Here is a 25,132-nt window from a genome sequence, read left to right as displayed (position 1 = left end):
TCTTCACTTCTCATGTTGTAAAAAGCATATGATGGAGTATAAAGAACTGTTAAAGTATTATAGAACAGAAAGAAATTGGAGCAGTACTCCAGCAGAGTTAGTGCTGAGTTGTTAATATCCTTTTATGTCTCTTAGTCATCAACACTTGAATGTGTTTTTTTCACAGAATTAGCAGAATAGAAGGGTGTTCATTCTAGCATCCCATCTCTTTGCATAAGGCAGAAGTCACTTGCATAAATGCTATGTAAACACCATTTTATGATGTATAAAGAGCCATTTACCTTGAAGTGAAAGGATTTACGAGTGAGAAAACTCACTAAAATAATTCATTGACTTAAAAGTTACCTAAAATAATAAATACCAAATTCATTAAAATCAAGAGGTTTCTCTTTTTAAGTACTAAGAAAATGTGAAGAGTAATACTGTGATACTTAATATTTAGCAAATTATTATTTTGGTGTAGTTTCTTATGTTCTATTTTATTTGAGATAGGGCAGTGGGAATTATTATACCCATTTTATAGCTGACAAAACTGAGATGTATAGATTTTAATTACTCACCTAAGATAATATTGCTTATAAAATGTGGAGCCAGAAATATAAACAGAATAATCTCATCCCTAGGTCAACATTCTTTCCTTTATATCTGTTCACTCGTAACTTTTAAATTAAAATATATTTTTGCTCACTTTAATAAGTTTCTGAGTGTTTGCTTATCGTGTTCTAGTCAAAGCTAATTTTGAAGCCCCCTCCCCAATCCTTAGTTCTCAGACATTGCAATTAGCTAACAACCATAATTACATTTGCTTTTCAAAGAGAAAAATTATGTTTCTCATTGAATTCTTTAAAACATTTGTTTGTGTTCATACGCTTGAAGGGTAGCAAAATTGTTTTTTTGAGGAATTGAAAATTAGTAGAAGTACTTTTTGAGATGAGCTGATATACATGCTTTTGTCAGTAAGTCCTCAAATGAACACATCATATACAAACAAGCTTCTTCAGGGGTAGAAGCGATTTTTAATTTAGTTTATTTGCATCATTATAGATCAGTACTTAGCCTGTTTATATGTAAATGTATGATTTGAGGAACAATTAAGTGTTGACAAAGTAGATTGCAGTCATATCAATTGCAGTGCATTTTCCATAATTTTTCTAACTGACATCTTTGATGATAAATAGTGGATGCCAAGTCAAAGCCGATTATACAGTGCACTAGGAATTCATGGGGCTGTCAGGGAGAAGACCGATTGACTTTGAATTTACATATTAATGAGAAGATTTGTTAAGAGGGTGCTTGACTATAGAAAATAACAGCGTGTTTATAGGGCACGACATTTTATAAATACAGCTGATGCAGGAAAATGGAAATTAAACCTTTTAGGTTAATAAATTCAAGAGACTGCTAAAATGCGTATTTGCATTTTTATTTTCTTAAATTTACCTTACTCTTTGCAGTCCAAGTGGCTTTTTTTTAATTCTAGGTCAACTTTGTATAATTTTCAAGGATATAAATTTACTTAAATGTTTTCTTTGTATCATTCAAGCCTATTGTAGGAGAATACTTGAAGCCTAAATGTAAGTCTCTAAGTCTAAAGTTGCTTTTGTAGAAGTAATAGATTTTTAAAAATAAATGTTATAAAAAAACCAAGTAAATTTTAAGAGTGATTGAAAAAAACATTAGTGGCATTAATTATAAACTGAAGTGAAACTGGGCCTGACAAGAATGTCTTTAATTTTATGAATTAAAGTTGAACTTTCTCTAGGACGTGATGGTTTTGCAAGAATTATCAAAATATTTTACTTCACTAATTTAGAACTTAAAATTCTGTACGTTCACAGTTACTTTTTAGCATATGGATATAGGTAATAACATTCTGGTGGGAATATGTATGCCATTTTGAAATTGAAAATGATGATTTTACTTTTCTTCCTCTCATTGTATCTGTATTTCAATTATAAAACCTTATATAGGTGTAAGAAATTTCCAAGTTTACAATTTTGTTTCAGGTATTTTTAAGATACGTTTCTTAAGTTTTTCAAGGGTAGCTATAAAATAAGAACCCATCAGAACACAAAATTCATGTACATACTTCTTGATTAGCAATTTTCTGCAAGTACAAAAATATTTTGGGAATAGACTCGAAACTCCACATCCAGGCCCTGTTTTAGAGGACCCAAGTGTTAGAGATTATTTTTAATTTTTTTAATTTTCTTTACGGGTTAATTTTCTTTGTAAAATAAATTTTGTATTTTGTCTTACTAATGGGCTATTTTTGAATCTTACTTGCTATTCTGCGGAATTTTTAAAAAACAAAATAGTGAAGAGTTGTGGTAGAATTCGTGCTTTACAATGCAAATAAAAAAGTTTTTAGCTCACTCTTTCAGGCAACTATTGATGAAGGAAGGGTTCAGTGTGCAGTTTCATGGGAAACTATGGACCATATGCTGATATTGAAATGAGTTCTCTGCTCCCTGCATTGGTTATGGAGCATTTATCTTAAAGATTGCTTACTCTTTTTGTTGTTTATAGTTTATTTTTGATTGGGTTTTTTAAACTTACATAGTTTCTTTTCTAAAGAAACATTTAAAATTTTATTCAAGTAACATGTATGTGGTTAAAAAAAAGAAGTTAAATAATACAGGCTTATAAGAAACAACATTTTCCTATCCCACCTTTTCCCATACCTGAATTAGCTCCTTCAAATTCTTTTAGGCTTTTGTGTATGTGTGTGCATTTAACTTTCTCCATTTCTAAGTAATATACATATATTGCTGTTTCTTGATTTATCAATTTTAGACATGACTTCCAATTATAGAAATGGAGGATTTGGCATTCTTCTATTGTATTACCATATGCTTCCATTTTCCCTGTCCCATCTTTGCAATATAATTGTATTACAATTTTTCAACCAGTGTTTATTGTTCATTTAATTATGCCTATGAATATTATTTATGCTGTATAGTAACATTTTCATCTCCTTTCTTGTGGAACTTTAAGTTCTTCCTGGAATCAAAAATTGCCTCATTTTTAATTTGCCTACTTTATCATGTCACTATTACAAAGCACTCCGAATTCTCCATCAGAAAATTAAATCCTCTCCAAATATTATTTTATATGCAGTTGTTGAGATACTACTAGTTGCCTACCTAATATCAGTTCTCCAACTCCACTTTTTAAATAACAGAATCCTGATTTTTGTTCAGAGTAATGATAAGTCTAGTTAAAAATAACCAACTTCCTCAAACACCCTTGGAGTCGGAAATGGCTATGTGACCCAGTTGTAGAAATTGAGATAGTTGTAGAAATATTCTGGCTGAGATTCTAGGAAAGCTATTATTTTTCTGACAGGCTTACTTGACATATATATTTTACCCTTTGCCTTTTTTCATTGTTTCTTCTTGGAATGTATGTGTGATGATTAGAGGTACAGCAGCCATTTTGCAGGCATGAGGATGAAGCTACACTCTGAAAGTGGATGGTACTGAGAAAAAAAAATGTTCTCCTTATGGATAACTTGATATTTCTGTTATATATAGTTGAACACAGTCCTAGTTAGTACTGTTGTCATATATCCAGTATTCCAATAACTTCATACTCTTCCAGGAGACATTCTCCTGGAGGCTTTACCCTCCTTTTCTAACCTGATTGCTTGCTAGGCTTGCTACACAGCTGTTGTTCTGGAACATAATTTCTTCTCTTTTCTGTGTTAAATCCTCTTTTTCTTAGGCCATCGTCTCCCTAGTGTCTTCTTTTTTGGTCTTCCTGGATGGAGAACATCTTCCAGGACCTTCTTAAGAATGGGTAGATTAGAGATAAAATTTCGAGACTTTGCAGTGTCACTCTCACACTTGATATTTTGCCTGGACTCTTGGATCAGTATTCTCTTAGGTCTTATATGTTTGAAAGGTCTTGCTACTTTTACACTTGACTTCTTGGTTGGATATAATATGTTGGGATACCTTTTGAGAGCTCTGTAGCCACAGATTTTTCTTTTCTGCAGGTAACTTGATTTTTTTGTTTGTATCCTCAAAAATCTGGTTTTTTTTTTTTTTTTTTTTTTCTTAAAATATTTTGAAGATTAGCAAGGTTGCCTCTCAGTGTGGATCATTCTATATGCTCTGTATATTCACTTCTTCCTTTATTTTAGGGAATTGCCTTTTATGTTTGAATTTTTTTTTTAAAAAATGAGAATTATTTATTTATTTATTTTTGGCAGTGTTGGGTCTTCGTTTCTGTGCAAGGGCTTTCTCCAGTTGCGGCAAGCGGGGGCCACTCTTCATCGCGGTGCGCGGGCCTCTCACTGTCGCGGCCTCTCTTGTTGCGGAGCACAGGCTCCAGACGCGCAGGCTCAGTAGTTGTGGCTCACGGGCCCAGTTGCTCCGCGGCATGTGGGATCCTCCCGGACCAGGGCTCGAACCCGCGTCCCCCGCATCGGCAGGCGGACTCTCAACCACTGCGCCACCAGGGAAGCCCTATGTTTGAATTTTTTAATTTGATATTCAAACTTTTTTTCTTACTCCATTTGTCAATTGTATGCTTCAGGAATACCAATTATTCTATTTTATAATCTTTGCCTACTGTATCTGTCACCTTTTTAAAAAATTGCTTTAATGTTTGTCTTTTTATTTGCATTCCTTTATCTCGTCTTTTTTTTTTTTCTGTCAGTAATTTGATTTTCAGTGATCTAATCTGTTATTTATAGTTTTTATTTAATTTGGTAATGATACAGCTTTCATCTTTAAGTTTCTTTACTCAGGTTTAAATCTTATATTTCCTTTATTCTGTGGTTTGAACATGTGGTTTTTTTGAGTTCATGTTCTTAGTAACTTGCTGGAGAATTTCTTTTGATATATGGAGGATTTTCTTCCAGAAGGATTTCTTTGTTTTTTGCATGTTTTTTCTTTTTCCCCCTTTTGTGCTGTGAATGTATTGCACAGTTATTATGCTCTTTTCATATTGCAACTACTTGGGAAGTGCTGGTATAGACATTTTATTTGTTCTGATATAGTGTGACTTCTTAATTCTGTCCCAGCACACCTAAAGACAGTTTGTTTCTTCCTCTCAGTTTCAATCTGATTGTGGGTATTTTGTGCCTTATTCCTTTTTGTTTTAGTAGCCTTAGGGCATTTGGGGAAAGGAGTAATTTGTGGGATAGTAAATTCAGTCTTAGCAGAGATGGATGTCGTTTTTAGAATACTTGAGCACTTCTTCGGGAACTTTCTTAAACGTCCTGTAATGACATTGATGCCACCTACTATGTTCCTATGGAGAAGTTTTCTTGACCTTTAAATTGTTCTTGTTTATTCATTGTTTAACTCAAGAATTCTCCTGTCCAATATGGTAATTGCTAGCCACATGTGGCTATTTAAACTTAAATTAACTGAAATTGAAAATCACTTCCTCAGTTGCACTGGCCCCACATTAAGGGTTCAGTAGTCTCGTGCCTACTGTATTGGATAGTGTGATATAAAATGTTTCTGATATCACAGATGTTTCTCTTGGGCAGTGTTGCCCCAGAGTCATCAGTTCTTTCAGAGAGATGGGCTTGTTGTTTACTTTCCCACCTGCTTCTCCTCACTACCTGTTTCCACTGCCAACCTCCCTCACCAGCCCCCCCCCCCCCCAAGTAGGATGAAAGGTAAGAATAACCCCTCAATTTTCTTCTGTCTAGCAGGCAAGGGTTAATCATGAACAGTCTCAAGAAGTGAGGAATATGTTTTTCTAGGGTCTTTTCTTTTTAAAAAAACTTTTAAAAAAGTTTATGCCATTAGATTGTGACCCTCTTCTTGTTTCTTTCTCTACTGACTTATTTTTGCTAGTTTTAATCTTTTATTTTCCACGTATTATTTATATTGGGGAAAGAAACTCTGTTTTCTATCTTTCTCTCACCATATTTACCTAGTAGCCCCAAAATGTTCACAGTATTAAAAGTATTTTATGAATTTTAACGTGTACTAAATGAATTTTAGGAGGAGAAACTTAGAGCTTAAGACATTAAGAAATGTGATGCATTCTGCTGCCCTACTCTGATGTCTGTCCTTTTTCCACTGTGCTTTTCTCCTTGGCATTCTGTCATGGATATTTATATCATTGTTTTCTCTTGACCTTATAGTCCGTTTATTTCCTTATATTTTTCTCTGTGTTAGTCTTATTACTCTAGCATAAAGGAGTAAATATGATTAATATTGAATTTATCTTCTGACAAGTCAGTTATTTAATTTTTAAATTTGTGATTTTGCTGCTTAGTAGTTTTCTATATTCATCTCAGAAAAGATTATGATTTTATGTAATCTAATAATGTGGTAATTTAAAACAGTCAATTTTATTCTATTCTATTATTCATTTAGCTGTATAAATACAAGACTTTAAGTTTCTGATACATATCTTAAAATTACTGCAGTCCTACTGGAAGTTGCAAGCCTTCGATGGACTCCAGAGTTCCAAAATGGTTACGTCAGACAGATTCTGCTAGTGCATTGTTGTCTAGGTGATATAGAGAATGTGGCAGACACTGTTGATTGTCTCCAGCAGACAGCCCCTATGCAAAAAGGTCTTCCTTGCAGACAGATTTTCTACAGGGATTGAACACCCAGGTGTCTTTGCAGAAGCCATGTTGCTTCCCAGCCTAAACTAGTCTAGTTAATGTTAATTACATTCCCCTTGTAGGTGATAGGTTTAGGAATGGGCATATAACACAGTTCTGGCTAATGTGAAGTAACGGGAAATATGAGGAAAGTGGGGTGTAGAAGGGTGTATGAGAAACGTTTACTTTCACATAAAAAGCCTGAAGACATCTGACCTGCAGCTGAGATGTACTTCATGGACTTAACAGTTTCAGCTTCCGTTGATGGAATACCTTGATCAGATTAACTCTCTGGGAAATTATTTTGAAAACCAGCAGCTAAAGGTGTACTATAGGATGATCAAAAGTAGGCAAAACTAGAGAGGACTCTGCACATGAAGGACTGAAATTTCAAGGTGTTGAGATTGCAGGTTTTTGCCTGGGGGAATTCCCCTGTCCCACATAAAAATGGAAAAAGTTACAGCCTCACTTACCTAGGTATTAGAGAACAGACTTCAAGGCTGGCAGAATACCTAAAACGTTTGGGGGGAAATTCCAGAAAGGTGTGGGAACCACAGGAGGGTGCACCCCTGGAAATGCATGTAAACACCATTCAAATCACTGGCTGACCAACTCTGCATGTGTGGAGAAGACTCCAGTGTGTCTAGCAAAAAAAAGCAGCAACTGGAAACTAAATGGAGATTTCACTTGCTGGTCATATTAGGATACACAGAGTTTGGAGTTTGAAACCAGTAAAATGCCTGCTATAACAAATATTAATACACTTCAGAGGAATGCAACACAAGGAAGAATTTATAGTGTATGGTTGATAATATTCAGAATACAATTTGAAAAAATCAGCAGACATGAGAAACAAAAAAATAACTAATGCTGAAGAGAAAAAGTAGGCAATAGAGAGATAATCAAGAAGAGGCAATTACCAGACAAATAATGCAGCTATTATATATATGGCAAAAATATTACAAAGCAACATAGTTGTATTGATTGAATAAATGAATCTTAACAGGAAAGACACTATAAGAAAGAATGAAATGGAAATTCTAGGGCTGAAAAATACAACGATTAAATGAAAAATAAGCTAGATAGGCTTAATAGCCAGGAAGAGGCTGTAAAAGTGTTAAGAAACCTGAAGATAGATTAATAGAAATTATTCATTCTGAAGAACAAAGAGAAAAACAAGTGAAGAAAAGTGAACAGTCTCAGAGCCATGTGGAACAATATGAAACAGAATAAAATACTTGTAATTTAAGTCCCAAAATGAGAGAAAAGGGTGAATGGAGTAGAAATAATACCTGAAGAAATAAAAGCTAAAAAAATTTCAAGTTTAGTTTAAGGGGGGGAACAAAACAAGTATACAGATCCAGGAAACACATCAAATTCCCAGGCAAAATATTAAAATGTCACACCTATGTACATCATAGTCAAACTTTTGAAAGCAAAGGGGAAAGAGAAAACCTTGAAAGCAGACAGATAAACAATGCATTATATACAGAGAAACAATGATTATGACTAACTGCTGATAAGAAACAAAGGAGTCTAGGAAACAATGGAATATCATCTTTAAATTGTTGAGAGAAACCTGTTAACAAAGAATTCTATATTGAACAAAACCATTCTTCAAAAATAAAGATGGAATGAAGGCATTTTCAGACGAACTAAATTGAAAAATTCATATGTAGAACCGTATTACAAGAGATACTGCAAGAAGTTGTTTAGGTTGAAGAGAAATGATAATAGATGGTAATTTATAACTATAGAAAGGAATAAAGAATGATAGAAATGATATATATGTAGGTAAATATTAAAAATTAAACTTTTTTCTCTTAATTTCTTTAACATAAAAATTCTGTAACATATACAAGATGTTACATATATATACATCTATCTATCTATCTATCTATCTATCTATCTATCTATCTATCTATCTATCTATCTATCTGTCGCTGTGTCTTCTCGGCAAAGATTGTACTTGCTTATGCTTAAACTCTGAACTTTTCTGTACATCCATGGAGCTGTGACCTTGGCCTCCAGTGCCACAAGTCTTTGTTTGGACATAAAATGTTTTCATTTCTCTAGGAGTGGAATTACTGGGATGTATAGTAAATATATGTCCTTCCTTTTCACACCTCCAGTTCCTACTCTCCAGATGCAACTACTTCTAACTTTTAGCTTTATCTTCTAGTAGGTATCCTCATATTATTTTTAAAACAACTTGTTTATATATGTTTTTCTAGTGACTCAAAGGACATTATTTAATTTAGATATATAAATATTTTGGGATTAATGAAGAAGAAACAGTCCCTTTACAAAATTTTATGTTTTATATGAAAAGTTTTTCATAACCTAGATTATTTGCTTTTTAAAAATTTTAAACTGTTGTTTCTTGGAGCCCTAGTTTCCTACCCCCACTTTATCTAGAGTACAGATTTTTGCTTTTGTTTTTTCTATTAAACTATTAGGGTTCACCCTAAGATTAAAACAAACTACTGCTTTATCCCCTCCCCCATGAATGTCCACCAATATTTTAAAACCTCTGCTCTAACCCTCTAACCTCTTTTTTTTAATGTCCTAAAGGGTAATTAAATTTATCAATTTCAAATCAATAGACACTTACTTCTTTAATACATTATCTTTATTTCAGGGGTTTAGGTAAGGAGGGAGTGAATACGTGAGGAATTATGATTAGTTCTACCTAGGTTGGGCTTAATTTTATTTTATAGTTTATGACTGAGTGAGAACCACTCTAAAATGCATTCTGCTTAACAAAAAACAGTTCTTATTTATCCCTGTAATTAGATTGAGATTAGTTTTCAAATGACTGGGACCCTTCTTTCTCATGTCTTAGAACTCTTAGACCTAAGATCAACTTGTGTCATGAGTATATTTTACTTCAGAGAAACATGAAAAAATACCTTATGTAGATTCTTCAGATTTCTCAGTAACAAAATTTGGAAACCACTGCATTCGGAAAGCTTATTTCCTGTATATTGGTGCTGAACATATAGTCATAAGACATGAGAAGTGTCGTGGGCAATTGAGCACTCTGAATTTTCAGAGTGGCTCAACTCAAAGTTACTGGGCACAGGTGTTTCCATAATTGTGATGTATTGGGAGAGATTCAGTGTTCAATGATCCTCAAACCCATACTTCCACCTGTGTGGTATAGTGGTCACTGGGCTGTAGTATAAAACATGTAAAGTGAAGAGCATAGCAGTTACCTCATGGAAGGAGAAAATGTCTCAAACCAGTATGCATATAATGTGTTGTTTTACATAGGCCTAATCAGGGGGGAAAGAGACTTTTTTTTGAGAAAAATATTAAATTAAAAAATTTATTAAACATGACTTTTTAAAAAAAAACATATGCTATCCATACTGAATAATTTAATTGTTTATGATATTGTCAATCACCTACCCACTCTGGTCTTGTCAGGGAAATCTAACCCAATGTCAGAGAGATGGACCACCAATACACTGCTATGGTATCTATGGATACCATAGCAGTGAATGTTTATGTCCTCCGAAATCCACATGTTGAAGTCCTAACTCCCAATGTGATGGTATTTGGAGGTAGGCACTTTGGGAAGTAATTAGGTTTCAGTGAATTGATGAGTGTGGGGTTGTCGTCATGGGAATAGTGCCCTTATAAGACGACACACCAGAGAGCTTGCTTCCTTTCTCTTTCTCTGCCCATGTGAAGACATAGCGAGAAGGCAGCCAGGTGCAAGCTAGGAAGTGGGTTCTCACCAGGAACCGAGTCTGCCAACACCTTGATCTTGGACTTCCCAGCCTTCAAAACTGTGAAAAATTGTTGTTTAAGCCACCCCGTCTATGGTATTTTGTTATAGTAGCCCAAGCTTGCTAATATGAGTATCTTATGGCATGACAATGTCATGTATTCCCCTGTGTACCTTTTAAGTAGTCTGTGTCCACAGAAGATAACAGACATGGTATTGTCCTGGTACAAATCTTAAGTTGGTACTAGTGCCCTCCAGGCTGTCTTGGAATTCATAAGACAAGTGGGTACATTCAGTGTCTTTTTCTCGACTACAACAAACACCACGGTAATAAAATAAAAGAGATGACAGGATGAAGAATAAAGCTTATAAACTATGCCTTTCCAAAATATGCTTTATGAAATAAAAGGTAATTTTTTTGGACTTCATAGAGCTTATATTTAATGTAACAACATTTCTCTTACCGAAAGTGAATGTTTTAGAGCAAGGTGAAAAGCTAATTTTATTCTAATGTTTTTATTTTAGTGTTTGGGGTGATCAGTACACATGAGTGGAGGGAGACCTATTTTCATATGAAATAGCTCAGGTATATTAAACCCACTGTTTCTTTTAAAAATTTGTTTTAATTTTTTTTTTTAGAGAAGTTTTAGGTTCATAACAAAATAGGGTGGAAAATGCAGGGAGTTCCCATATACTCCCTGCCCCCACCCACCTCCTGACTATCAACATCCTTCACCACAGTAGTACATTTATTACAGTCAATGAACGTATGTTAATACATCATTATCACCTGAAGTCCATAGTTTACACTGAGGTTTGCTCTTGGTGGGGTTCATTCTGTCGGTTTTGACAAATGTATAATGACATGCCTCCACCATTGTGATATCTTAACAGAATAGTTTCACTGCCCTAAAAATCCTCTGTGTCCTGCCTATTCATTCCTCTTTCCCCTACAAATCCTGCCAATCGCTAGTCTTTTTACTATCTCCATAGTTTTCCTTTTTCAGTTCTTTGCCTTAGTAATATGCATTTAAGGATGCTCCGTGTCTTTTCATGTCTCTATAGCTCATTTCTTTTTAGGGCCAAATAACATTCCATTGTCTAGATGTACCACAGTTTATTTATCCATTCACCTGCTGAAGGATATCTTGTTTGCCTCTATAAATTGGCAAATATGAATAAAGCTGCTGTAAACCTTGTGCAGGTTTTTGTGTGGACTCATTTTGGTATAAACCAAGGACTCTGATTACTAGACTATTTGATAAGAGTATATTTAATTTTGTAAGAAGCTGCCCAATTGTCTTTCATAGTGGCTGTACTGTTTTGTGTCCCCACTGGCAATGAATGAGAGTTCCTTTTGCTCCACATTCTTGCCAACATTTAGTGTTGTCAGTGTCCTGGAGTTTGGCCATTCTAATAGGTGTGTAGTTGTATCTTCTTTTAAAAAAAATATTTATTTATTTATTTATTTATTATTTTTTGGCTGCGCCAGGTCTTAGTTGCGGCATGCGGTCTCTTCCGTTGTGGCGCGCTAGTTCAGTAGTTGTGGCGCTTGGGCTTAGTTTCCCTGCAGCATGTGGGATCTTAGTTCCCCGACCAGGGATTGACCCCGCGTCCCCTGCATTAGAAGGTGGATTCTTTACCACCGGACCACCAGGGAAGTCCCCGTATCTTGTTTTAATTTGCATTTCCCTAATTACATATGATGTTGAACATCTTTTCATAAGCTTATTTACCATCTGTATATCTTCTTTGGTGAGTTGTCTGTTAAAGTCTTTGGCCCATTTTTTAGTCGAGTTGTTTGCTTTCTCATTGTTGAGTTTTAAGAGCTCCTTGTATATTTTGGATAATAGCCCTTTATCAGATGTATCTTTTCCAAATATTTCTCCAAGTCTGTGGCTTGTCTTGTCTTTGTCTTGACATCTTTTGCAGAGCAGACATTTTTAATTTTAATGAAGTTCAGCCTATCAATTATTTCTTTCACGGGTCATGCCTTTGGTGTTGTATCTAAGAGTCATCACCATATCCAAGGTCATCTAGATTTTCTCCTATGTTATATTCTAGAATTTTATAGTTTTGTGTTCCTTATTTGTCTCTAATCCTTTTTGAGTGAATCTTTGTGAATGGTGTAGGTCTGTCTAGATTCATTTTTTTTGCATGTTGATGTTCAGCACCATTTGTAAAAAAGACTATCTCTTCTCCATTGTATTAACTTTGCTCCTTTGTCATAAATCAGTTAACTGTATATTCATGTGGGTCTATTTTGGGGTTCCCTGTTCTGTACCATTAATCTCTTTGTCTGTTCTTTCACCAGTACCACACTGTCTTGATTTTGATTACTGTAGCTTTTTAGTAGATCTTGAAGTCAAACTCACTGTATAAATGTTAAACTATTACAAAATTTAAGCATACACAAAGATAGGGCTCAGAGTCCAATGAATCCTCATGTACACATCACCTAGATACAACAGTCATCAGCTCATGGCTGCTCTCAACTTTAACTCAACCCCCTTCCCACTTCAATCCCAAATTTCATATGAAATTCAAGATATTATATAATTCCATCCATATCTATTCAGGATGTATTTCTAAAACACTGTCTTCACTTTAAAGAAACTGCAAAGCTGTCTCCATTTTCCAAATAAGAGGGTTTAAAGCTTTTTTTTTTGGTTCAGCTTGAATGTATACCCTTTTAGAAGGAGAAAGTTGTTTATTCTAGTATATAATTTTATTTTCTACACATACTGATATTTTAAATAACAGAAAAATCTTCATTTATAAATATAACTTTTTTATACTCGTGAGTTTCATCACAAAGATTTTATGTATTTGTGTCCTTATTATTACCAGGGTTCCTTTTTGAGTCATTTAATACTTATCCATAGGGAACCATCTTTACTTCTGTATAGGTTGTTTGAGACGCTCATCACCTTGGAATATGGATAGGATGCTGACATGGAAATTACATTTTAAGCCTCCAATACTCATTCACATGATATTAGCATAATTATTATTCAGAATTCTTCTGTAAGGAAGACTTGACTTTTCTCTCACGTTTATTTTTTAGTCATTTATTTACGTACGTATGGACTCATAGATATTTATTTTATCCTTTGGGTTATGAACTAATACTGTCATCATTCTACTGCTAAAATTTTTCAGCTTTGGTCTTAGGGAGTTGTTTTCGTTTGTTTGTTTTTTAAGTACCTGATGATCTAGATTTATTTTAACTGCCTGAGTTTTAGAACCAGCCATTTTCCAAGGTGCAAAAGAGCAGGTTTTACAGGTTCATTAATGTTTTTTACATCAGTCAGATTGCTGTTAAATGGTTCTCTTTGTAATAATCATATGAGTAATTTATTGTAGTAAAGGTGACATTACTTAAATGACCATGAGGCTTAGAAAAATTGCCAACATAAGCCACAATATAAAATATTTTAATTAATACCCATTAAAAACCCCTGGTATGATAATGCCTCATTTCTCTAGGCTCAATACAAACAATACGTATAATAATTGATTTTTTTAAACCTTTTTGATGCAAACACTTCTAAAACAGTTTTCTGTTTTCCAGCCCCTTGACAGAGAATGAAAGGCATAACTTAATATTTTTTTCTTTCTACAGTACACCTTATATTATCTGAGTATCAGGAGATAGATGGTTAAAATTTAATGCATAATATACTCTGCATAAGAACTTTATACTTAGAATAATACCTAAAGTCTTTGTAACTGCTATTTCAGCTATGTAGGGGAGACCTTTCTACTTAGTTCCAAATTCATAGATGTATTGTGTAAATTGAAACTGCATTGTATCAATTTCTAGATAAGAAATATATTAGAAGGTACAGAATACGTTAAAAAATTAAGCAGTTCCATTAAAAACAAAGTATTTCTAAAATATTGTTTTCAAATACACATGGTGCTGTATTAAAATTGGTTCGTCTTCGTTTTTTTATGTATATGATGTACAATTAGTATACTAAGTTGAGCAAATGGAAATTTTTTTCTATAGATTTCAGCATCTTTGAAACCTATTTTATCTGTATTTATCCTTAAGCAGACTAAACATCCTTCTGATTATATCTTGTTTACCTTACTTGTTTATTTAATTAATTAATTAATTTATTTATTCGGGGGTTGGCAGGGGGCTCTGCTGAGTCTTTGTTGCTCTGCGCAGGCTTTCTCTAGTTGTGGTGAGCGGGGGCTGCTCTTCGTTGCGGTGCGCGGGATTCTCATTGAGGTGGCTTCCCTTGTTGTGGAACATGGGCTCTAGGCATGTGGGCTTCAGTAGTTGCAGCACATGGGCTCAGTAGTTGTGGCTCACGGGCTCTAGAGCACAGGCTCAGTAGTTGTGGCACACGGGCTTAGTTACTCCGCGGCATGTGGGATCGTCCCGGGCCGGGGCTCGAACCCGTGTCCCCTGCATTGGCAGGCAGATTCTTAACCACTGTGCCACCAGGGAATTCCCTGTCTTTTTTTCTTACATGCATAATTTTAAAATTTTTATTCAAGTAGAAATAGATAATGTATATGTGTCAGAAGCAAATGGCCTCATGAATTTTTGTAAACTGAAGACCCCAATGTAACGAGTACTCAGATTAAAAAACAGTAATTATACTTCAGAAGCCCCTCCTTTGACACCTTCCACTTAATATCCTTCTTTCCCTCCCAAATGGAAACAATATCCTGACCCTTAATGACTCTGCCTTTTCTTCCCTATTTTCCTCCCTCTTTCCTTACTTACTTTCTGAAAAATTGTTGAACTAGTTTGAAGCTTTGGATGATGGGTTTGGTTTGCTTGTGGAATATTACTAGGTAAGGGTATCAGCAATCTGAGTTCCTTTAATCACCTCAGTTATAGATTTGACATGATTGAAAGGTGGGCTTTAATTTTATCATCTTTACTCTCTAGGATATAGACTTTCAGGATTTTAAACCAAAGACTAGGGAGAGTTAGGAATCTTGTTTTTGGTGGATCCTGACCTCCAACTTTTGCTTCTGTAATTTTTGTGAATCTGCTAAAAGCTCTTTAGGCCTCTCGGCTTTTTGTTATGTAATAACAATCCTTTGGGGGAAAAACAATTCCAAATGTCAGTCAGATTTCTTGGTCTACTACTTATTCTGGATCTTGCCTGCGTAATTCATCACTGTTCTTTTAACTTTTCAGTGCCTTCAGACAAGTGTGTTTCATTTTTCTTCCCTAGCTCGCTGTAAGGGTTATTCCAATTTGCTTATTTCTAGAAGTAGAACTCTGTAATCCTGTATTACCTGTTTTTAAAAAGTAATCTTTCAAGTCTTATTTTTAATGACATTTTGTCATTGGAGTTTGTGACTTCTTTTAAGCATCTATAACTGGCATTGATTAAAGTTGTTTCAGTGTAATGAGTTCCCCAAACTGTACATTTTGGTTCAAAATGAAGCAGTTGTACAAAAGCCTCATGATATTTTTGTAAATTCTCAAATATGAGGCAGTTTCTTTTCTGAGGGATAATTTTAGGGGGAAATTTTTCTTCATATTTGGCATCTAGGGATATTTGATTTACGGTGAGGTAATAGTTTCTAGAAAAAAATTTAATAATAAAAGCAATGGTAATAGCTACTATTTGAGTGTTTAATATGCACTAGGCACTAAGGGCTTATATAACCTTCACTAAACTAATCAATCTTTATGAACACTTTCATGATATAGATACTGCTTTTATTCCATTTTACAAATGAGTAAATTAAGACAAGGGGAGGTCAAGTAATTTAACATGGTCATAGAGGCAACCCCGATACTGAACTGGCATGACCTAGTATTACCCATTCTGGCTGTTTGCATCCAGCTTCCATTCTGTTTTGGCCAATGTCTGTTCCTGTGGGTTGAAAACCTGAGAAAACAGCTAGCAGTGACACAGATTCAGATATAAAGTTATTGGAGATTGGCTCCCATCCTGTGTGGAAGCCTCATCTCGTTTGTTTCATTTACCTCATGAAAACATCAGTCCTCAAATTTTTTTCCTTTTAGTTCAAACTAAAGGAATTATGCTGTTGGTGTATATATACAGTTAGTAATTAGCAGCCAGATCTAAAAAGCCATGCCATGATGTTCTCATAGCAATAGAACCAAATTGAAATTTCATAAAAAGTGTAAGAGAAGGTTTCTTTTGAGGGGAATATACTTTGAAATAATAATTGATATCAATAACTATTTTAGGTATTAAGCAACATGTTCTTCGTGTTTGTTATCCAAAAATCCTGTTGTTAAAACTTTGTACTGTTTCAAAGAATCCCTTTCATTTTAGTAAATTATACTAATTTATTTAATGTTAAATGTTAAGAAAGAATTAATTTACGGATCTTTAATAAAACATATCATGAAGCATTAATCTGTAGAAGTTTTACTTAATAGCTTTGTAAAATCTTTGGATGTGGGAAAGATACTAATAAAAAAAATACTCCTTTATAATCTTTTTACTGTAATTACTACCATAATCCTAAATACTTGTACAGTAAAATAAACAATACAAATATTTATTAAAATAATGTAATTGAACTTTAATAAAGAGTTAGTAGAGAAGGAGAACTGGAAAGTGCTGTGTTAATACAGCCGTTTCATCATATTATCAGTTTTAGGTATATTTGGAACATTTGTTTGATTAACATTCAGTAAAGATTGTAGGTGAGTGCTTATGCTTAAAGAATGAGATTATTTGTGTATCATTTTATTGGTTTATTAATGCACTTAATAGAATCAGTTTAGTCTGAAGCTCCATAAGGGAGAAGACCCTCAAGTCTGGCCTTGATAGAAAAGTATGTCTCAGTTGTTGTCCTTTTTTTTTTTTTAAGCATGAAGAGACAAGTAATTTGTTTTGAATTGTGTATTCAGAGCAGATGATAAATGTTATAATTTATAGTTTACTTTCAAATATGGGTATTACTTTTAAAGTGCCTTTTGTTTTCAAAGCATAAATTTGGTGAGTTTCTTTTGTTTGGAGAATTTCTTAAGATTTTTTTTTTATTGTGGATTTAAAAAACACTCAATATTATGCTTACTTCTAAGAAAACTAAAGGTCATATTTTTTGATGAAAAGTGTTTTCAGTGATATTTAAGCAAAGATTGTGTCTTAACTGTAAGCACTTAACAAGGAAAACATAATTCATTAAGTGATATTAACCTATAACAATTTAAATAATTTCTTTTATTGTTATCTAACAATAAATATATGCAAATTGCTTTCAAGTGAGTTACTGATTTTTTTTCTCCTTAATTTTATTTAATTAAATGTTCTCTTTTAAGATAACTGTAGATTCACATGCAGTTGTAAGAAATAATATAGAGAGATCTGGTGTAACCTTTATCCATTTTCCTCCAGTGGTGACATCTTGCAAAACTATAGTAAGGTATTACAGCCTTGATATTGACACTGATACAGTCATGATTCAGAACATTTCTATCACAAGTATCCTTCATGTTACCATTTTATAGTTAAACCCATTTTCTTCCCTGTGCTTAACCCTGCTCCCGCTTAACCCCTGGCAACCACTAATTTCTTCTCCATCTCTATAATTTTGTCATTTCAAGAATGCTATATAAATGGAATCATACAGTATGTAACCTTTTAGGATTAATTTTGCTCACTCAAGTTCAGTGTACTTCTCTGGAGATTAATCAGCATTGTGTGTATCAGTCGTTTGTTTCTTTTTATTTCTGAGTGGTATTCCATGGCATAGATGTTTAACCATTTGCTTAACCAGTTGTTTAACCATTCATCCACTGAAGGACATCTGTGTTGTTTCCATTTTGGCTAATAGGAATAACGCTGCTATGAATATTTTGTGTAGAGATCTTTGTGAGAATTTCCATTTCCCCATGATAAATGCCCAAGAGTGCAATTTTTGGGTTGTATGGTGAATACAGCTTTAGTTCTGTAAGAGACTGACAACCTGCCGGAATGACTGTAACCTTTACATTCACCACCAGCATATGAGTGATCCTTTTCCTGGACTTCCTTACTATCATTTGGTGGTATCACTATTTTTAAGTTTAATTTTAGATGAGAGACATTCTGATATGTATGCCATAACAAAACCACCTTGCTGTGGTTTTAATTTGCATTTCCCTATTAGCTAATGAAGTTGATTATCTTTTCATGTGCTTTGTTTGCCATTCGTATATCCCATTTAGTAATTGTTTACTGATGTCTGTATTAGTTTGCTAGAGCTGCCATAACAAAATACCACAGACTGGTTAAATAAACAGAAATTTATTTCTCATAGTTTTTCACAGTTCCTCCAGGAGGCTAGAAGTCCAAGGTCAAGGTGTTAGCAGGTTTGGTTTCTCCCAAGGCTCCTCTCCTTGGCTTGCAGATGGCTGCCTTCTTGCTGTGTTCTCATATGCCTTTCTCTCTTCTTATAAGGATGCCAGTTGTATTGGATTGGGGTACCACTGATATAATCTAATTTAACCTTGAAGGTCCCAACTTTAGCATATGGTCGCATTGAGGCTTCAACATGTGAATTTTAGGGGATACACAGTTCAGTCCATAAGAATATCTTTTGCCCTTTTTTAAACTGAATTGGTTTTTTTAATGTTGAGTTTTGGGAGTGGTCTTTATATTCTAGATACTAGCCCCTTGTTTCATATGTAGTTGCATATATTTTCTGCCAATGTGTAATTTGTTTTTTTCTTCCGCTTAAGAGGTTTTTTTTTTTAATGGAACAGGAGTTTTTAATTTTGATGAAATCTAATTTATCAGTGTTCTCTTTTATGGGCTGTGCTTTTGTTGTCAACCCTAAGAACTCTGTACCTAGCTATATAAATGTTTTTTTTTAAAAATGTTATGCCATGTTGAAGGAAAAATGATTAGAGATCACAAATTATACATTTTTTTTTGCTGGGGGAAATTGTTAATTATAAAAAGAAGGTTCACTTTGAAGAATAGGGGCAGATCAGTCATGAACAAAATAAACACTTGGGAGATAATCCTTCATGTGTTTTTCTCATTTTTTCTGCTCTTCTGTGTAATGGCATTGATAGGTTTTGTTCTGGACTATCTTTTAAGGATGTTTGTTTAGCAGGCAGCCTTGGAAAAGAGAGATAGTCCCAGACAAGATTATCTTGACTGGTACTATCATCATCTGCTTTGTCATCCAAGCTGGGAATAGGGACATCCTTGTTAAGTGCCCCGATGTTGTTCTTTATGTTCAGTCACTGCATCCTGTTGATTTCAACTTCTAAGTAGTTCTTAAATCTATCCTGCATTTTCATCCTTGTCACTGACATTCCCTGATCCATTACCTCATCCTCTCAAGTGTCCTTTCTGTAATGCTGCTTTCCAGATCTTTTTCTTCATCTTTAGTTTTCAGAAGTTTGGCTTATATGTCTTGTTTTGTATTTCTTTGGGTTTATCCTGTTTAGGCTTTACTCACTTTATTCCATCTGTAGTTTTAGGTCTTTTGCCAAATTTAGGAATTTTTCAGGTGTTATTTCTTGGAGTATTCTTTAAGCCCCACCCATCATCTGAATCTTTCCAGGGTTCAGATGATAGGCTATTTTAGCTGTTTTGTTATAGTTCCACAGGTCCCTGAAGTTCTTTTTTTTTTTTCCCCTTAATTTTGTCCTCCGTGTATTTTTTCTTTTTTAATTTTTATTGGGCTATAGGGGATGGGTTGGGAAATATCTCTGCAAGTTATGCCCTACTAGGGAAATGTCCATTCTAATTTTCCTGGGATAGCTTTCGGAGCTTTTTCTTTTTCTTGGAGCTGCTACTCCTGCTGGCAGCAGCCTCTTCAGGTCCACTGCTGAGTGGTTCCTCCTTGGAAGAGAATTTCCTCTATTTCTTGGGGACCCTCTTGTTTCCTGACTCTTCAGGGTCACTAACTGGTTCCCTCTCTGGGGAAAGATTTCTTCCTCTTGGTAAGACTTCCACTGCCAGCTGTCTCTTCAAGATCACTACTAACCAGCTCCTCCATGGAAAAAGGTTTCTTTTTTTTTGGGTTTGGAGAGGAGACAGATGGGTCTTCCATTCCATTCTCCATTCTCCATTTTTCTCTTTTGTTCAGATTGGGTAATTTCGGTTGTTCTGTGTTCTAATTCATTGATGGTTTCCTGGTCCTCAGTACTGCTTTTGATCCCATTTATTGTTTAATTTTGGTTCCTGTATTTTTCAGTTGTAACCTTTCTTGTTGGTCTTTCTTTATATCTTCTATTTCTTTGTTTAAATTTTATAATTCTTTTCTAAGACCTTCTGTTTTTCATTTGTTTCAAGGATGTTCCTAGTTGCTCATTGAAACATTTTTATGATGGTTGCTTTAAAATCTTTATCAGATAACTCTAATATCCCTATCATCTTAGTGTTGGCATCTACTGTTTATCTTTTTTCATCCAGTTTGGGATCTACCTGGCTCTTGGAATGGTGAGTGATTTTTTTTTTTTTCCCAAACCTGGGCGTTTTGGATATTATGAGATTATGGATCTTATTCAAGCCTTCAGTTTTAGCTCGGTTTGTTTGACACCATTCCAGCAGAGAAGGGTGGGGTGCATGCCACCTCATTACTGCCAGGTCATGGTAGAAGTCCTGGTTCCCCACTCAGCCTCCATTGATATCTCAGGTAGATTGTGCTCATTATTACTGTGGGTGAGTGTGGGATCTGGCTCCCCACTATTATTCCCCTGATGGCTTACTGGCTGGGAGGTATAGAAGTGCCTCATTACTGTTCCACATGTGTCTTCCACTGACACCACAGAGTGGTGTGTCCTTGTTACCACTGGCTGGTGATGTTTCAAGTCCTGAGGGGAGTGTCCACTAAGCATCCTCTTGTACTAGCCCAGCGGGGAGGGATAAAGTTACCTCGACTGATAGGTAGGCTTGGATGTCCAAGCTCCCTACTTGGTCTCCCCACCATGGAGGTGCCTCGTTACCTGGTGGGGATTAAAGTCTCAGTTTCATCTTGGCCTTTTCTGATACCACCCCAGTGGGAAAATCGGGGCTCTTATTACATCCTGGGGGGAGGGGTGGAAATCTAGGCTCACCATGTCAGCTTTTGCTGGTGGGGTTAGGGGTAAGGTCATGGTTGTTTTCTCTAGTGTTGGCTGCACTAGAGCAGTTATTTTCTTAAAAAGTTTTCTGTCTTGCTAGACTTTCCCTTTCCCTTTCTTGGTCCTTTGGCTACAGAGAACAGGCTTTTGGAAGGTTTGTTTCATCTATACTTGTTGGTTTTCTGTGTTACCCACTTCTCTTCCACCTAGTCTTTGATATATGAGGTAAAAATGAAAATCCAAGGAACTCACTGTTGTGTCATTCTTTGGATCCTTAGATCCCTATCCAGTCTTTCTTCTTCTCTGTCTTTTCTTTTTTATATTTGTTTTATATATAATCTCTTGGGTTTCTAGTTGTACTTAGCGAGAGGAATAGGAAAAAGTATATCTATTCCACCTTCCCAGAAGTGGAAACTATGTTTCAAGTACTTGGTAACAGAAATTACCTCTAAACGGTAGTTGCATTGGATCCACTTAAATATTATTGCCTTTGAGTGCTTTTTTCATTTGTTTGTTTATTTATTTTTAGGACTAAATACCTATAGGCTGATTTTATTGACAGAGATAATAAAGAATTCAAATGAAAAGTACAAAACAAAAACATAGAATCAACTCTCAGGGGTACACATAAATCTCAAACTGAGTCTTGACAACACAGGGATCTACTTAATTACCAATTTTTAACCTGTCAAACTTTATTAATGATTTATTTGTGTTGCAGTTCAAACAATTTTCTTCTTTCTTCTGACCCTTTGATTCAGTTACAGAGTGACTGATAATTTATGGAAACAGTTTTCAGGTTTTGGGTAGTCTCATATTCTAGGCTTTGTTAGAATTTAATGGTTAGGTTTTCCCTTTGGGCAGCTGTGGGTATTTGTATGGTAATTTAATATTTTCAGAGGTTTACTATATAATATAAAAGTATAATCTATTGCACTAAAAGACAGTTACTGTGTCATAAAATATGAGAAAAAGCAAGGCCTTTCTTCCATTATAGGTAACATACTAATTTCAAATTGCCTCAACAGTAGTATTCTATAGTAAAATATTATCATTATTGTAAATGTTTTTTAAAAAGTTTTCTTTGTGTAATATTTGGGCTGTCCCAGGTCTGAACTAATCTTGGGATTGGATTTCTTTCCTGTAGGGTGATGGTCTAGAGGACAATGAAAAGGATTTCTATGATTCTGATGAGGAACAGAAGGAAAAGACTGACAAAAGGAAGAAGCCATATACTATGGATCCAGACCATAGACTTTTAATTCGGAATACAAAGCCTTTGCTTCAGAGCAGGAATGCAGCGGTATGTAAAAACCATTATAAGAAATAATTCACAGATTTTTTAAAACAGTGGTTAAAAGTGTGTAAGTTCAGTAAATAAGTCTTTATTTTTCAGTGTGCTAATGGAGCATTTGTTGGTTTATTTGTTTATATACTAAAAAGCAGGTTTTAATAGGATTACTTGGTTTGGTAGCTGTATGCCTACTGGACTTCATTTCCTTTTTGTGGTTTTGTTAATTGGATTCCTAAGATATAAGTTCAAGATGTTTACCAGTTGATTGGAGGACTGTGTATATTTCTCTACTACTGGATTGTTGTTGTGAGTACTTAATCTGGTATCAGTACATAATATTTGTATTTACCTGATAAGAGTTTTGAAGAGACTAACATGTAGTAAAAGCACCTAGCATAATGCCTCATATAAAGATTTTAGCTGGTAGGAATAATTAAAAATCATCCTTACTTGGATCCTAAGTTTGTTGTTGTTGTTGTTTACATCTTTTTATTTTAAATAACCCTTTATATTTTAGAAGAATACATGTACACAGTAGAAAATTAGAAAATACAGACTAGCAAAATTAAATAAAATTAAACCATTACATTCCCATCACACAGAAATCACTGTTATACTATCTTAATGCAGTTTTTTCCAGATTTTTGTCTGCATAAATGTACCTATTTCACATGTGTGGATGTCTATACATATATATTTTTTAAACCAAGATAAAAATCATAGTACACATAGTATTTTTTAACCTGTTTTTTTTTCTAGTCAGTTCTCTATTTCTATTTCAGTACAGTTTCATCTCATTTAATACCAATTTGTCTTAAATTCTTTTATAACTCGTTCATCTAAACCAGTTGTGCTGCATTGGGTCTGGTTGTTACTTCTTTTAAACCTCTCAAGTCTTGCAGAATGTTCCTCTGGATTTGTCTGGTTACTTCCTTTTCTATATCCTGTGTTTCCTGTTAACTGGAAGTTTTGTGTAAGGCTTGATGAATTCAAGTTCAACATTTTCTTAAACTTCTTTCAATTAAAAAAATTCTTAATGAATCGTTCTGTTCAAGTAGTAAAAACTTTGAAAGTGAGAGTTTCCTTTGTTTTCTGATGCTTGAGAATTTGGTCCCTAGAGCTTTGTATATGTATCTTAGGAAGTTTTTATCTAATACCTAGTATTTAGTTTCTAAATCATGATTAAGTACTATGCAGAATAATAACACATATGTTATTTTATTAATGTTGTAAAATGTGCTTATATTTTAGTATGGTCTCGCTTGACCTGATGGTACTTAAGTACTGTAACTTGCCACCTAAAACTACTTTATAATTGACTCACTATTAATTTAACTTTGTCTTGGAAATTGGTTTTATAGTTCAAATACTCACTGATCAAAAATGTTCTTGAATAGTGAAACAAATAGAGGTGGTTTGTACTTTTTGTACCAGTATGTTTTGGTTCCCCGCTTGTTTGATTGTGTACCAAATAGAGGTAGTTTATTTTTTGTTCCAATACCTTTTAGTATCCTGCTTATTTGATGCTGCTAAATATATATAAAGGTTGGCTTTTGAAGAATTGTGAATAGAGGTTCTTTGGTTTAGCCTTATTCTCAACTTGCAAGAGAGACTTTGAGAATTTGTTCAGGAAACTTAGTCTGTCAGTGCTGTGTAGATTGAATTGGCGATAAGAGATGCTGGAAACACCGTTGGGAGGCTGTTTGGACAGTCTAGGTAAGGTGACAGAGGAGGAATGGTTAGAAATAGAAAAGTTCTTATAGGATATACTTTCTTATGAACATACATAATGTAACTGCTGAAGGCCTATGAGGTATATTTTTAGTTGTTTTGGAGTTTGGAGTTATGGGAGCTTCCCTCATGGCTTTTACAAATTAGACTATAAATGTCAAATTTTGGGTATTGAAGAGATTTAAAAACTGTTAGATTTGCAAATATTGGGGAAAAGAAGATCCTTTAGCCCTTTTGGGTTTGGGAGTACCCTAATTAATGTATCAGAACAGATGACATACTAAGTGGAATCTAGAATCTTAAAAACATTGACACATACAGAAAGTACAGTTTATTAAGCTTCAGCTTTCTCTTCTATCATATGCTAATACTTATTAGCCATCTGTGTGCTTTAATATTTTTAAAAAATGACTGTCACCTATTTGTAGATTAAGTCAATCATTAATTGAGTTTTTCTTAATAAGATTTTAAATTCAGAAGAGTTTGTTGTATAATTAAAGTGTATTTGTAGATCACAAGTTAGGAAATAAGATATCCTTAAACTCCTCAAATCCCCAAGTAATGTCTGAAAGCTATAAATCAGTCATCTAAAAAAATGTACACAAAAATGCCATACAGCAGTAACTTGAGGATCCTGTAACTCTATTTTTTTAAATGTTTCTTAGTTTTAGAAGGAACTCTTTTTGTTTCGAGCACCCTCAGGTACTGTATACTCTTTAGGCATATGTAAAACTCCTGCCATATATTTATTAGAACTTTATAGTT

General features: G+C 34.4%; 1 protein-coding gene across 1 annotated transcript in view; it reads left to right on the top strand.

The window, feature by feature from the left end:
* Window positions 1-25,132, top strand: part of AP3B1 (adaptor related protein complex 3 subunit beta 1) — a 283,078-nt gene that overhangs the window by 106,532 nt on the left and 151,414 nt on the right. Inside the window, exon 8 of the mRNA XM_068535546.1 lies at window positions 22,490-22,645. Within this exon, the coding sequence (XP_068391647.1) occupies window positions 22,490-22,645 (156 nt within the window). The remainder of the gene's footprint in view (window positions 1-22,489; window positions 22,646-25,132) is intronic.

Source organism: Eschrichtius robustus, chromosome 2, assembly GCF_028021215.1.
Source record: "Eschrichtius robustus isolate mEscRob2 chromosome 2, mEscRob2.pri, whole genome shotgun sequence".
In the NCBI taxonomy this organism is placed as follows: Eukaryota; Metazoa; Chordata; class Mammalia; order Artiodactyla; family Eschrichtiidae; genus Eschrichtius; species Eschrichtius robustus.
The sequence above is the reverse complement of the archived record's forward strand: the minus strand, read 5'-3'. Positions and strand labels throughout refer to the sequence as shown.